Source organism: Ursus americanus, chromosome 3, assembly GCF_024610735.1.
Source record: "Ursus americanus isolate L20-20 chromosome 3, mUrsAme1.1.p, whole genome shotgun sequence".
NCBI lineage: Eukaryota > Metazoa > Chordata > Mammalia > Carnivora > Ursidae > Ursus > Ursus americanus.
This window is the reverse complement of record NC_142129.1, coordinates 94422435-94437840: the sequence shown is the minus strand read 5'-3', so window position 1 is coordinate 94437840 and position 15406 is coordinate 94422435. Positions and strand designations below refer to the sequence as shown.

Below are 15406 nucleotides of genomic sequence, written 5' to 3'. Positions count from 1 at the left end.
TTCACGGCTGTGAGAAGCGAACCTGGAACAAGCGAAAACCACGTGCGCACGTGCAGATGCGCATTCGTACGTCCTGGGACGAGGCGGAGGGAGTGGGTGCCAACGGCCCCCGGGTGCAAAGTAAACCAAAGACCTCGACGCGAATCAGGTATTCTCACTCGGAAATGTCCCACGACCTTCTCGACCCAAGGGCTCAAATTTTGCAAAGCTTCTCAAAGTACACTCGATGAGGAGCGGAGCACGCCAGCCTCCCTGACACCAGCTCTCCACCGGGCGACTTCACACAGGCCCGCGGGGAGAAGGGCGGCAGCGTCGGACTGGCCAGGGGCGCCAAAGACGCGCCGGGGTGGCCGAGGCGCGCGGGTGGCCAGAGGCGCCGGGAACGGCGGGGTGGCGGGGCTGCCGAGTTCCCCGGGACGGCGGGGTGGCGAAGGGACCGGAGTGCGCGCGTGGAGCAGGTGCCTGGGCCCCGCCCCCAGCCCGGCGGCCCCGGGTGCGGCGGGAGCCCCGAGCCTCCTGTGCGCCGGCCCGCCCCCTCCCCCCCACCCCGCGCGCCGTTCCGGGGCGTGTCCTCGGCCACCCGGCTTCTATATAGCGGCCAGCGCTCTCGGGCCGCCCAGATGCGAAAACGGCAGCGGAGCGCACAGCACTGGTAGCTGCCTACCCCACTCCCGCAGCCTCGCGCCGCGCGCTTTCGCCCGATTCCTGCGCGCCCCAGCTGGCCGAGCAGCGGGCCCCCGCGGTGGGCGCCATGCAGCGGGCGCGCCCCGCGCTCTGGGCCGCGGCGCTGACCGCGCTGGCGCTACTCCGCGGGCCGCCGGCCGCACGGGCCGGCGCGGGCTCGGCGGGCGCGGGCCCTGTGGTGCGTTGCGAGCCGTGCGACGCGCGCGCTCTGGCGCAGTGCGCGCCGCCGCCCGCCGCGTCCGCGTGCTCCGAGCTGGTGAGAGAGCCCGGCTGCGGCTGCTGCCTGACGTGCGCGCTACGCGAGGGCCAGCCGTGCGGCGTCTACACTGAGCGCTGCGGCGCCGGCCTCCGCTGCCAGCCGCCGCCCGGCGAGCCGCGCCCGCTGCAGGCGCTGCTGGACGGCCGCGGGCTCTGCGCCAACGCCAGCGCCACGGGCCGCCTGCGCGCCTACCTGCTGCCAGCGCCGTCCGCGCCAGGTGAGCCGCCGGCGCCGGTCGGCCCCGGGCGGGGGCTGGGGCTGCGCCGCGGCGGGGACCCCCTGCTCTCCCCGCCCCTGGTACCGTAGGCGCGGAAACCAAAGCCCCGCGAGCGAGGGCGCTCGTCCGCGGCACTGTCTGCATCCGGCCCTCTACGCGCTGCGTTCGCTGTGTGCCGGGCGCTTGCAAATTACTAAGCGCTTTCGACAAACTGGGTCAAAGGTTTCCCGGGCCGGAAGGGGAGGATACGAGGTTATCAGGATCGATCCCATGCCGAGGAACATCTCCCCGCCCTTGGTGGGGGCGCAGCGCGGGAACGTGGGCACCGACCGAGCGGCCCACCTCGGGAACGCGGCTAACGTGTCCCACAAACTGGGAGCGAGCGTGTTTATGCAAGGGATGCGGAGGGAGCTGGAGGAGCAGGGAGGCGGTCGGGGCGGATTTGGACTGGAGAAGGTGGGCAGGCACGTTGTAGGAAATGGGACCTGTCTTTAAAAATGCCAACATTTGCACAGACTTAGGGTTTGCGAAGCAATGACACGTCTCTGGGTGCGCCAGAATCAGTAAGGTAGGAATCAGGTATTGACATCTTTTGCGTTTGGGCAACCTGACCTCCAGAAGGAGGTGACTCCCCACGGTCCCCCAGGGGCAGGGAGGAAAGTGGAGGCTGAACCGGGTTTGCCACGTCCTGCCGCGTCGCCCTGATGCGCCCCATCCGCCCGGTGGCTGGATGGCCCCAGACAAACGCCAGGTGCGGGGGCTTCAGGGAGTGTGGACTCAAAGATTTTAGGGATGGTGAAGGGGGGTGGAATAAGCCTCAGGACTGTTTGCCACTTAGACCGAAGTGGAAGGGATGGGGTCCGGTTCCTGGGAACCCGGAGAGGACAGAGGCTCACGTTTGGCAATTACGCTGCTGGCTCGGCCACTGTCGGCTGTGTGGCTCTGTGAAGGACATCACCCCGTTCCCCGAGAAAGCTGTGTAAATGGAATCCGCAGCTGTTGCTCTGAATCTCCAGCAGGCTCAGCCAGCCTCCCTGGGTTCAGTGAGTCGAGTTCCTGCAGGGCTGGAGGCCGCGAGAATTCTGCCCTCGCCTCCACGGCACCAGGCTGGACAGCTAGTGGGCAGGCCCCCATCCTGGGCTGGCAGGAGGGAAGTCCCTTTGTAATTTTGCGTTCTGCATATTTCCACTCCGGGGTGAGGCTCCGTCTTTGGGAGGCAGGGCTGGCTGTGTGGATCCCAGAGAAACAAACACCGTTCCAGGATTGGTGGGAAGGCAAAATTCCAGTTGCCTAAAACATGTGCCGTTTTATAGTGGTGGATTTAAAATTACTAGGTGCATTTGTCTCAGGGCAGTTACGTCCCTTTGCTGTGTGCACTTAATTCTAGCGTGTTTTCTGGATATTCGAAAAATGATCTTAGAAGTCCTTACAGACACTGCTGATTTTAGTGAGCCGGCAATGGGCATATTGTGATGACTATCATAGTAGCTCCGCAGTCTGGGTTGATAGATTTAACTAAAATGTGTCTAAAAGACCTAAGACTTATAACACCCGTGGGGGTGGGGAGGTACATTTCAATGGCAGTGAAAAGTTAAGATTATCTTTCGCTTAAATGCGGAGGTTTTGGGTTTCTGCTGAAGTCAGCAGGCATTAGAAAGAAAACCTGCGAGCTTTAAGACATTATTCAGTTCTTGGAAAAGAAATGCAAATATGTTTATTTACATACCCTTAGCATCTCCTTTGTCCCCAGTACTTCCCTGAAAAGGAAGGAGAAAACCCTAAGGTTAAAGGAAATTGAAACCAAATTCTACCAATTAAGAACCGACTGTCTCAGGCCCTGGGCTAATCGGTGTTCCTCCAGACGCCAGACCCCTTGGAAGCTCAGCCCCCCTCCACCTCCGGGGAGTCTTCCCAGGCGAGAAAGTGGAGTCCCAGGGAGGAGAGGGTGTTCGCCCAGCCCCTGGGGAGTGCACTTGCCCTGGGCTCGTCCTGCAGAGAGTCTGTCCTTCAGCCAGCCTTGGGAGAGTTCTCCGGGAGACCTTTGTGCCTGTCACCTAGAGCCAGAGGTCTCCGCCAGCTTCCCTATGGGCTCCCAACTTGCATGAGGGGCGGGGCCACGGCAGGGCGCTCAGCACCCCCAGGCATGGTAGATTCTGGACCAGACGGTGAGCCAAACTCCTCCCAGGAGGGAGGCAGGCTGCTGGTTAAACAGAGCGACCGTGTGGCCCACAAGGGGGCCTTCCCCCAAAGCCACCCCCACTGTTCATCCTGGGAAAGGAACCCAGAAAGCGTGCTGGCTCCTGGCTCCGTAGCAGCCCCGCGTGTGGTCCCTGCACGTGAGTCCCCAGTGACGCTGCGGACATTCCAACAGCAGTGTCAGGGCCTCAGTTCTCTTCATTTTAGCGCGTTGGTCAGAGAGGTGTCTGGGGACAGGGTCTCTGCACCTCCCCGGGGCATTCCAGCCCATACATGGACAGTGAGAGCTGCGACAGTGGGCCCCGTCACACACCAACCAACGCACCCAGAGCCAGTGGACCTGCAGCCAGGCTCAGAGGGGAGGGTTTTTCCCTGGGCCAGTCTGCTCCGTGGCACAGGACAGCAGGGAAAGCGGAGTCCCTGTGGGGCTTGTGGACCCCCAGATGGCTGCCCCCACCCGACACTTCTGACTCAGCAGGGCCAGTGGGTGGGGCAGAGAAGGTGCTGGTTCCCAGGAGGCTGCGCTTGGGGTGGCCTGGGGGGTCTGGATCTGTTCCTGCTCGGGCATGCCCCCTGCTGGCGGAGGGTGACAGTGTGGTGACAGAGCGGCTCAGCGGTGAGAAGCTGCCCCACCGCTCTGAAAGCGCACGTCAGATTTCGTTCTAGAAAGTGGGGTTCTTCTGCTAGTGCCGTGGAACAGTACCTTATCCAGGTGTTTTAAGGTTATTTGGAACTGCTGGATGACATTTCCACGTAGCTGGGAGTCGGTCGCCACAGGAAGATTTTGAAAAGACCGGTGGTAGCTGCGGATGGCCGTCACACCCTGTGCCCCTTACACTTTTCAAGGAAACAGCAGTGAGTCGGAGGAAGACCACAGCGCCGGGAGCATGCAGGGCCAGGCCTTCCCCAGCACGCACCGGGGGCCTGACGCCAAGCTCCAGCCCCTGCACACCAAGATGGAGGTCATCAAGAAAGGGCACGCCAAGGACAGCCAGCGCTACAAGGTGGACTACGAGTCCCAGAGCACGGACACCCAGAACTTCTCCTCCGAGTCCAAGCGGGAGACAGAATACGTGAGCCTTCCCCTCCCGGTGGGCGGCGGGCTGAGTGTGAAGGGGCCCTTCCCACTGTAGGATCTCACGGGGTCTCCCATCCCCAGTCCTGGGCCTCGCTGTGGGGACCTCACGGGACCCAGGGAGCCATGGTTGGTGTTGTCATGGGGTGGCGTGGCAGGTCCCTCCATGGCTGCGTGGGATTCTCTGAGGCCGTGCACGCTCCGGAGTAACCAGTCGCTGCCCCCACAGGGGCCGTGTCGCCGGGAGGTGGAGGACACCCTGAACCGACTCAAGTTCTTGGACATGCTTAGCCCCAGGGGGATCCACATCCCCAACTGTGACAGGAAGGGCTTCTACAAGAAGAAGCAGGTGAGTGGCGTCCTCACGAGCTTCCCTCCCCTGCTCCCGCCGTCTACGCCTCTCCCCTGACCCTGACCCGCAGAGCTGCCCTGGGGGCCCTGGGTTGACTATGAAGGGACACGGGGTGATGTCGTGAATAACTGTCCCAGGGACATGAGGTCGTGGGCCAGAAAGCCTCCCTGACATCCCCTGTTGGTTCCCCTCTCTTCCTGGGCGTCCTGGCACGATGGGGGGGGGGCGTTATTTTAGGCCAGGCTACGCGCATCTCTGTAGATGAGCTCCTCGGCACCGGCTCTGCACTGGGACACTTCCCGCCACGGGAGCTGCAGAGTGAGCGAGGCCACAGCCGAGTGCCTGTGGTCCTGGTTCAGTCCCCGGGCCCGTCCTCCCTGGCCACGGGCCTCCTGGTCTCGGTCACACCTGTTCGCCCCTTGTATATTCCCATCAGTCACTTGCTCAGCAAAGGCGCGCTGAGAGCCCATCTGTGCGGCTTGGCAGGCGCTCTGAGGCAGGTGCACCCGGCGGGTGGGATGTTCTCACCCCCTCAGGCCTCAGGTGTGTCTGCAGGGTGATGGGGGCCAGTACCTGAGACCCAAGGGGCACAGAACCTCCCTGGCCCCGCTTCCCCGGAGAACCCCCTCCCCTACACACAGGGCACAAGTGGCCTCCACGGTAGCCTCCCCGGGGCCCCTTGGCCCTGGGCGCCTGGCCCGCTGTCAGGGTTCGCTCTGTGCTCTCCCGCAGTGCCGCCCCTCCAAGGGCAGGAAACGGGGCTTCTGCTGGTGCGTGGACAAGTACGGGCAGCCGCTTCCCGGCTTCGACGCCAGGGGGAAAGGCGACATTCACTGCTACAGCATGGACAGCAAGTAGACGCTGCTCGCCACGTAAGCCGGGGGGCCTGGGCTCGGGGGCCACGGGGGCGTGTCTCGGGAAGCGGGGACAGACCCCACAGGAGGGTGCAGGGGTCCCCGACCCACCTGCAGCCCCCCGGGGAAACAGGGCCTGCAGTCAGGTTGTCTCGGAGGCACCTGGAGTCCCTCAGAAGATCTTGGACTTGGCCCTGTGCACGTTCGCACACACGCATGCCAAGAAATCCAACAGCCAGCCTTCCCCACGCGGCTGCTGGCGGCTTGTCTTAACGGGCAGACGGTTTCCACCCACGAGGACTTGTGAAAGGGACGTGCTTCTCACTCACAAGTGTGGCTGGTTTTTCTCTGTTAAATGTTACGGATATTTTGATAGTCTGTGATTGATATCATTGTAATAAAGTTTATTTTCACCCAACACAAAAATGAGATTTTAAATGAGATTTAGGACTTTGAAGAATGCTGTTGTGTTTGATACTGCTTTCTTTTAATAAGCAAGAGAGCCACTGGGGAAAACAATAACTGGGTTTCGTCTTCTCAAGACAAATCGAAGTAAACAGAAGGAATTTTCATTTATTTTTTTAAGATTTCATCTATTTATCTGACAGAGCGAGCACGAGCAGGGGGAAGGGCAGAGGGGGAAGCAGGCTTCCTCCTGAGCAGGGAGCCTGATGCGGGACTCGATCCCAGGACCCTGAGATCATGATCTGAGCCCAAGGCAGACATTTCACCAACTGAGCCCCTGAGCCTTTTAGTTACAAGTCTTGTTTCCCCGCAAGTTGGAAAGAAAGAATTCAAGGTTCAGGGTGAGACTTGGGGACGGTGCCCTCTGCCTGTGTCTCCCCTCGGGCAGGTGCTCTTGGGTAACTGTAGGGCAAGCCCCTGACCCGCCCGCAGCCGGGATCTCATTCATGCCTAGTGTCTCAGGGCTGGAGTTGAGCCTTTCGACGTGGGGGAGTTATTTCAATATATTTCTCTTTCTGTGTGTTTTAGTTATCGTGGAGCTCAGAAACGCCTTATTTTGCACAAAAGACTGCCAAGGACATGATCAGCATCTGGCTACAGCCTCCGTTTATATTTCTTTTTGTGGTGAATTGATTTTTCTTTTAACCGAAGTTTAAAAAGAGTTGTTCGTAGCGCCTAGGATTCTTCTAGACGGTGAACCGCAGTGTCTTCCACTTCGCAGGAATCCGTGAGACGCGGCTTGGTTTTTCTTCTTGCTTCCTCCAAGCATACACGTAAACTCCAGCGCCGCGCGGCCGGACCTCCCGCGGCCCGAGCACCCCCGCGGGTGCGCCCACGCAGCCCCCCCTCCACTTCCAGACCCAGTGAGGGTTGCTTCTGTGCAGTGCACGCCTCGTCCCCACTCGGTCAATGAGCACAGGCCTCGGCGAGAATGGGGAGCCCCGCACCCTGGTGTCTGGACGACCCGGCCCCCCTACCAGGGTCTTACATCTGAGAGGCAAGGGCCCGCCTCCACTGATCCTGCACCCTGGGGAGGAGCAGAGAGAATGGGTGGATTCTTAACATGTAAAAAATAAAAGACCAAGAATGTTCTCGGGAAGTCTAGGAACCCGTGAAGACAGGTGTTTCTGACCCCCTGTGTCAGGCAGCTTTTTGGAGACGCAGGTCAAAGACCGGGGCCTGCCGTCTGCCATGGGCTCCAGGGGCAGGGGGCGGGGGGACAGCAAGGCTCCGCCCTTTTCAAAGGCCGTGGAATTACAGCAGGATTTTTTCGATGACCGCAGACAATAGCATTTTTCCATTGAGCAGTTCAAGAACGAGTTTATTTTTGAGAACAAGCTCTTTTAAGGCAAAGATGTTTATTTTTCTGCCTCGCCCTTGTCCTCCTTGGCACGAGGTAAAAAGAGGAAAAATTGTTATCACCCAGCAAAGAGGGATGGCTTGTCGGGGACACTGGGGGCACCTGGAGAATCCCATGTCCACTGCCCTTGGACCCCCCCACACTTCTTTTTCTAAGTCACACATATATGCAGAGAAAGTACGTTCTTCCTGAGCTGTTAACCCTTGTAGATAATCATAGACGAGATGTTAGCCACACTACAGAAGAGAAACACTGCGCTCGGGCCGGGCTCGGCTGCTTTCCCAGAGGCCGGGCCTCAGTCGGGCAGGCGAGCAGGAGACCCCGGGGTGGCCGTGCACGGCACACAGCCCTCCCTGAGAACACAAAGGGGTCTCGAGACTTTCTGCCTACCTGTGAGCTTTCCTTTATTTTTTTAATTAAGTTTTTTTGGGGGAAAAAAGGTATTTTTGAAAAGTTTGTCTTGTGATGTATTTATAAATAGTAAATAAAAGTTTTTACCATAAGGAAACTCCCGTGCCCGCGTTCGTGACTGGCTCCGGGTTTTGCATCACTAGGGAAATAATTCAAGAGAGTAAGATGTTCTGAGCAGCCTGCTGGGAACCTGCAGTCCTAGGAGGCTGACTGTGGGCTCATTCCCACCGCCAGAGTGCGCAGCAGAAGCGCAGATGCCCCTCTTTGACCGTCTGGCCTTTGCTGCATTTTAGGGGGTGTCCCCTGGGGACCTATCTTGTCACCACTCAGCGTTCAGGGCCGTGAAGGGCAGGCATGGAACACGCTGGACCACCTCTCCTGTGGCCCTTTCGCCCCTCCGCTTGGAGGGCAGCCGATGAGGCAGGAGGAGAGGGAGACCTGGAGGATGCTGGGTGGGCTCCCGTCTTGGCAGCCCTGGCATAATTGTGCGGCATGGATGACAAACCTGTCACAGGATGGCCCGTTCAGAGCCGTAACTGACCCTCGAAAGAAGCATCTGAGATGGGTCTGTCCTGCAGAGCCCTGCCCGCTGGCCTCGAGGTCCCAAGGTCATAGAACAAAGGAGGAGGAGTGTGGGACAAGCCATGGTCCAGGGGGAGGGGCTGTGCCTGCCAAGTGCTGACCCAGAGGAGGGAGGGAGCCGGCGAGCAGAGCAGGGCCATGGGGGCAGCAGGTGCTGGGGGGCCGTGGGGTGCTTGGGGTGCATGAGTCTGGCAGGCATCTGGGCATCCGGGACTGGAGTGCAGCAGGTCCTTTAAAGCCCCTGCAGGTGAGAGCCGCGTGTGATTCCGACCTTGCGAGCGTGGCATCCTGTGCGCTCCCTAACCCCCACTGGCCTTGGACCCCTTTCCTTCTCCCTGCCCTCCTGTCACAACTGATAAATGACTGATAAACACGTGAAGTTGCACATTCCCGGCTCTTCTCCCCACTAGCCCCTGGGATCCCCTCCATCCCCCATACCACATGTCCCCAACCGCCATCCCCCAAATACACACACAGAAATGAGCGTGCCAGGGTGTGTGTGTCACCGGGCCCGAGGAACACAGCTGCTCTGGCGGCTCTCCGGGGTTTCCCGGGTCTGACTAGCCAGCCACACGCAGAAGCATGACAGTCACCAGTGTTGAGGAGGACATCACGGAAGAGGCTTCTCCGCCATGGTAAGCTGTCCAGAGAGTCTCGCTCATACGGCCGGACTCCTGGGACCCAGCTCTCCTCCCAGACACGCGCCTGAACGCAGCGCTGGAGGCCCGCACGTGGCACCAGGACATTGTCAACTGAACCACGTTCCTTAGAAAGGAGTGTGATGTCACCCACCCTGTCGTTGATGTCGGCGATATGGAAAAATGCTCCATGTGGGTGAACATGAGAGCAGACGCCGTTGTACTGTGTACACACCCACGTGCCCACACACACACTCACACGGGCGCGCACGCACACAGGTGCACGCACACATGCATGTACAGACGTGCATACATGCACACAGGTGTGCACACATATGCACACCTCATGCACTCACGCACACACAGGCACGCATGTACACCGGCATGCACACACACACAGGCACACTCACGCACTCACACGCATGCACATGCACACTCGCCCATGCACACACACCACTCACAGGCGCACACGCAGAGGCAGTCACGCACACGTGTACACAGACGTGCACACACATGCACACAACTAGAAGGAAACACGGCACAGCGTCCGCCCTGGTTGTGCGAATGTAGATGATGTCTTTATTTTATTCCATTTCATTCCAGCGGCAACCATTCCTGCAGCGATAAGAGTGTGTTCCTTTTTCTACAGGAAAGCCTGCTGTTCATCTAGCGGCCCACCGCCCGTCGCTCTGGAGCCTGAACAAGGAGCCTGCGCTGCTGGGGGTCGCAGGCTTCCACTGCTAACCGCCCCCCCACAGTCTAGCACTGTCCCCAACCTGGGAAGTGGCCTGCACCCCCCTCCAGGCCCCCAGTTCAACCAGGGTTGCCTTTCCACCCTGTCTGTTCTGGGACAGGCCCACAGGCAGTTCACAAAACGTGCAAAACCACTGCTCCTGTGGAGGAAGGAGGCAGCAGGCTCGGGAGGGGGACACAGGGCTGGGGAGGAGCGAGCACTGCACACAAACCACCCCTGGGTGTGGAACGCCTGCCCCAGGTGCCTTCCTCTCATTCCCTTTCCTTGTCTGCTTTTACTGTGGGAGCTGGTCAAGGAAGGCCTCGTGGGAGTGGTTTTCCAGTGGGACCCAAGGACGCCAGGGAGCAGCCACCCGACGCTGGGGCCACGGCAAGCCAGACGCACCTGACATCCGTGGGTGGAGGTGGCAGGTGCGGGCAGGCGCCAGGTGAGGGACCCCAGAAGCCCTGGCATCAGCACTGAGTGGATGGGGAGGTAACTGGGCTGCCCCAGATCCCTGCTGCCCCTGGGAGTCTCGGACGGTGCACTCAGGGCATATTTGGAACACAGGGCCCCGTATTTGCGGATTGGATTGTGGGGACTGAAGAAGACATAGAATGAGCGATCCAAGGTGGCATTCCAGCTGAAGAAGCAAACGGGAGGACACCAGGATCTCCATGCGGTTAACACGGAGACACCTGCAGGCATGTCCCTCCAGGCAGCCATGGAGGGGTCCTAAGGACAATGTCAAGGTCATTGGAAACAGTGAGGAGCCCCTGGGGAGCTGGCAGCCTGAGGCTATTTTAAAGGGGGGTGCCCCAAGTCACGTTACGGGGCAGGAGTCGGCCAGACCAGTGACGTTGCAGCGTCCACCTCCAGGAAAGGGGCTGCTGTCCCTTTGCCCCCACCAGTGCCCCTCCATGGCTTGGGAACCATCAGCACCTGCCCCACGGCCGCACAGACACCTGGTACAGGTGTCCTAAAGGAGTGAAGTCAGTCAGGGCAGTGATGGGCCTCAAGCTCGGGGTGTCCCTTCTGGACGTTTTCCCTCGGCCCCATCCTCACGGCACCTGTGCCATAAGCTTCTGGTGGGGACACAGACCCACACTGCAGGGGTCGCTGGTGCCCTGGGCAACGTGTGTTCACAAGCTGCAAGACCTCTGAGCAGCACAATTGTATCAAAAGACACACAAAGAAGCAGATCATTTCCATTGGAAACAAAATCCTAACTGTCCCTCCCGCATAGGTTTGAAGAGCGGAGAGAAGGTATCATATTACAAAGTAAGAACAAGAAACATAAAGAGGAACCAAAATTAACATAAGATTCCATAGAAGTTATAATTTTGAAGAACAAATCGGAAGCCTGAAGATTCTTGTAATTGTGACAGCATTTAAAGGACTGGTTTAAAATATTCCCTCAAAGAAAATGCCACGCCCAAATGGTCTCACGAGTCCTACTAAATGTGCGAGGAACAGAGCGTCCCAAACAACAAGAACTTTTTAAGAAGCTATAAAAACCCCGATTCATCCTACAAAAGGAGTATAACCCCAAAGCCAAAACCACACAAAGACAAAAGACAAAGTACCCACCTATTGTGCTCATCGATATAAAAATCCCAAGGAAATTGTTACTAAATCAAAATCCCATGGTTCATATAAAAGGTATTATGCCATTTCCAACTTGGGTTCATTCCAGGCATACAAAATAATTTAAAATTAGAAACTCTACAAACAGAGCAAATGTAGCTAATCACATGAGTATACTAAAGATAAAAAGAGATACTTTAATTAATGCAGACATCAAGAACAGTTGACAAAATTCAACACTATAAAAACTGTTAAGGGGTGTCCAGGTGGCTCTGTAGCTTAAGTGTCTGACTCTCGATTTCAGCTCAGGTCATGATCTCAGGGTCATGGGTTCGAGGCCCACGTTGGGCTCGGTGCTCAGTGGGGAGTCTGCTTCTCCCTCTCCCTCTGCCACTCCCCCTGCTCATGCTCTCTCTCTAATGAATAAATAAAATCTTTAAAAAAATACTTTAAAAAGTAAGTGTAAATGAGATACAACTATATCCAAGGTGAAGAAAGGAGCCACGCATTCCTCTAAGTAATTGTCAGAATTGTGGTTTTCAAGTTGGTGGGTGAAACCATGGATCCTTACTGCATTATTAAAAATAGAACAAATAATAAGAGAGCCAAATGCAGACCCATAACAGGAGTGTGTTGTCAACCAGGGATTCTGATGAATCGTCGCAGTTGGTTAGAATGGGCTCAAGACAGGAGGGAGAGAGGCTGGAGCGGGCAAGCATGGGCGACTTGGGGAGTCGCTAGCTCTCCACGACTCCACCTGCTCTTCCGGTTCCTCGAATCCAGCATAAACTCTGCCCCCAGAAAATCGTTTAACAGCTTTGTTGAGATAGATTTCCCATACCATGCAATGCCCCCATTTAAAGGGTGCAGTTCTGTGGGGCACCTGGGTGGCTCAGTAGTTAAGCGTCTGCCTTTGGCTCAGAGCGTGATCCCAGCTATGGGATCGAGCCCCGCATCAGGCTCCTCCTCTGGGAGCCTGCTTCTCCCTCTCCCACTTCCCCTGCTTGAGTTCCCTCTCTCACTGGCTGTCTCTCTGTCAAATAAATAAATAAAATCTTTAAAAAAAAAAAAAGGTGCAATTCTGTGGCTTTGAGTGTATTCACCAACATGTGGCATCATCCTCACTCACTTTCAGAATATTTCCATCACTGAGTAAGAACGCTCATACCCACGGGGCGCCTGGGTGGCACAGCAGTTAAGCATCTGACTTTGGCTCAGGGCGTGATCCCGGCGTTCTGGGATCGAGCCCCACATCAGGCTCCTCCGCTATGAGCCTGCTTCTTCCTCTCCCACTCCCCCTGCTTGTGTTCCCTCTCTCGCTGGCTGTCTCTCTCTCTGTCGAATAAATAAATAAAATCTTAAAAAAAAAAAAAAAAGAACGCTCATACCCATTAGCTGTTGTCCACCAGCCCCTCATCCGAGCCCTAAGCAATCAGTCATCCCTTTCCATCTCTGTGGCTTTCCCGATTTTGGACGTTCACAGAATCCCGTAATGGGACGTCATTTGTGACAGGTCGTGCTCACCGAGCGTACTGTTTTCAAGGTCCATCCGGGTTGTAGCATGTATCACTCTTTTTTATGGCCAAGTCATATTTTCATGGTATGGATACACGATATTGTATTTATCCATTCATCCACTGATGAGCATTTGGACTAGTTCTACCTTTTAGCCATTATAAATAATGCATCTAGAACATCTGTGTACAAGTTTTTGCAAGGACGTATGTTTCATGTATCTTGGATATATCCCTAGAAGTGGGATAACTGGGTCCTATGGTAAATTGATGTGGAATCATTTGAAGGATGGCCAGACTATTTTCCAAAGTAGTGGCACCATTTTACATTCCCACCAGCAGAGTATGAGGACAGAGTATGAGGGGATTTCTGCACATCCCCACCAGCACTCGTGACCTGATGTTTTGATTACAGCCGTTGTAATGGGTGCAAATTGGTGTCTCATTGCAGTTTTGATTTGCATTTCCCCGATGACTAATGACAGTGAGCATCTTTTCATGTGCTTAGTGACTGCATGTCTTCTTTGGAGAAATGTCTGTTCATACAATTTGCCCATTTTTTAATTGGGTTGTTTGTCTTTATACGACTGAATTGCAAGAGTTCCTTCCATATTCTAGGTACCAGTATTGTCAGATTTGTAATTTGCAAATATTTTCTTCCATTCTGCAGGTGGTCCTTTTGCTTTCTTGATGGTGGCCTTTGAAGCACATGAGTTTTTAATCTTGATAAAATTTGATTATCTTTTTTTAGTTTTGTCACTTGTGTTTTTGGTGTCATATCTAAGAATCTTTTGCCAAATCCGAAGTCATGAAGATTTACCCCTATGTTTTCTTCTAAGAATTTTATATTTTTAGCTATTACATTTACCTCTTTATGAATTTTGAATTAATCTTTTATATAGTGTGAAGTTGGGGTCCAATTTCATTCTTTCACATGTGGCTATCCAGTTTCCCCAGCCCCATTTGTTGAAAAAAAACTATTTTATCCTCATTAAATGGTCTTCCAACCCTCGTTGAAAATCAGCTGATCAGCAGTGTATGGGCTATTAATGGACTTTTGATTCTATTCCATTGATCTATATGTCCATCCTTACTCCAGTAACACACTGTTTGATTACCATTTTTTTGAGTGAGTTTTGCGATCAGGAAGCGTGAGTCCTTCTACTTTGTTCTTTTTTCAGGATTGTTTGGGCTATTCTAGATCCCTTGCAATTTCGTATGAAATTTGAAGTCAACTTGTCACTTTCTACAGAGAAGTCAGCTAAGATTCTGAAAAAGGTTGCATTTAATCTGTGGGTTAGTTCAGGGTGTTTAATGTTCACAATGTCAGGCCTTCTGTTCCATGAACATGGTATGTTTCCATTTACTTAGACCTTCTTTAATTTCTTTCAACAATATTTTGTAGTTTTTCTTTTGTACTTATTTTGTTAAGTGTATTACCAAGTATTTTATTTTTTTAATGTTAAAAAATGAGTGAAATTATTTTCTTAATTTTCTTTTTGGGTTGTTCATTGTAAACATATAGAAATACGATTGATTTTTATATATTGATATTGTATCCTGCAACCTTGCTAACTTGAATAGACTTGAATAGTCTTTTAGTGGATTGCCTAGGATTTTCTATAGGTAAGATCACATCATCTTCAAATAGAGATAGTTCTACTTTTCCTTTATCTGAATGCCTTTTATTTTTCTTGCCTGATAGAACCTCTAGTACAATGTTGAAAAGAAGTGGTGGGAGAAGCCATCCTTGTCTGCTCTCCCCGTCTGCGGGGTGGGGGTGGCGGGAAGGCACACAGAACTTCCCCATTAAATTCATTGTCATCTGTGGGATTTTCCTAGATCCCTTTAGTCAGCTTGAGGAAGTTCTTTCTATTCCTAGTCTGTTGAGATTTGTTTTGTTTTGTTTTACCATGAAAGGGTATTGGATATTATCAAATGCTTTTTCTGAGTCTCTTGAGATGACCATGTGATTTTGGGGGTTTTATTCTATTGATAAGATTTATTACATTAATTTGTGTTAGGACATTAGAACAACCTTGCATTCCTGAGATAAATCCCACTTGGTCATGGTTAATGATTTTCTTTTAAGAGAGAAAGAGAGAGAACACATGCACACATGAAGGGAAGAGGGGCAGAGGGAGAGAGAGAATCTTAAGCAGACTCCATGCTCGGCATGGAGCCCGTCGCAGGGCTTGATCTCACAACTGAAATCAAGAGTTGGATACTTAACCGACTGAGCCACCCAGGCGCTCGGTGAATGATTATTTTAATATGTTGCTGGATTCAGTTTACTAGTATTTTGTTGAAGAGTTTGTGTCCGTAGTCTTAAGATTTTATAATACTGGATGTTGAGTTCCCAGGCCACTCCTGGGGGCTTGGCAGAGAGGGAACAGCAGGCATGGGTCAAAGGGTGAAAGGAGAGACCCAAGATGGGGAGCTGGAGCCCAGACTGTGGAGGGTGGGGGGGGGGGGTGTG

General features: G+C 54.5%; 1 protein-coding gene across 1 annotated transcript; it reads left to right on the top strand.

The window, feature by feature from the left end:
• Positions 1–628: 628 nt before the first annotated feature.
• On the top strand, positions 629–7970 carry IGFBP3 (insulin like growth factor binding protein 3). The gene is made up of 5 exons (XM_045793579.2): positions 629–1160; positions 4203–4429; positions 4661–4780; positions 5516–5655; positions 6631–7970. Exons 1-4 carry the CDS (start codon positions 752–754, stop codon positions 5639–5641), a joined length of 882 nt encoding a protein of 293 aa, XP_045649535.1. The 5' UTR covers positions 629–751; the 3' UTR covers positions 5642–5655; positions 6631–7970.
• The last annotated feature ends 7436 nt before the right edge of the window (positions 7971–15406 follow it).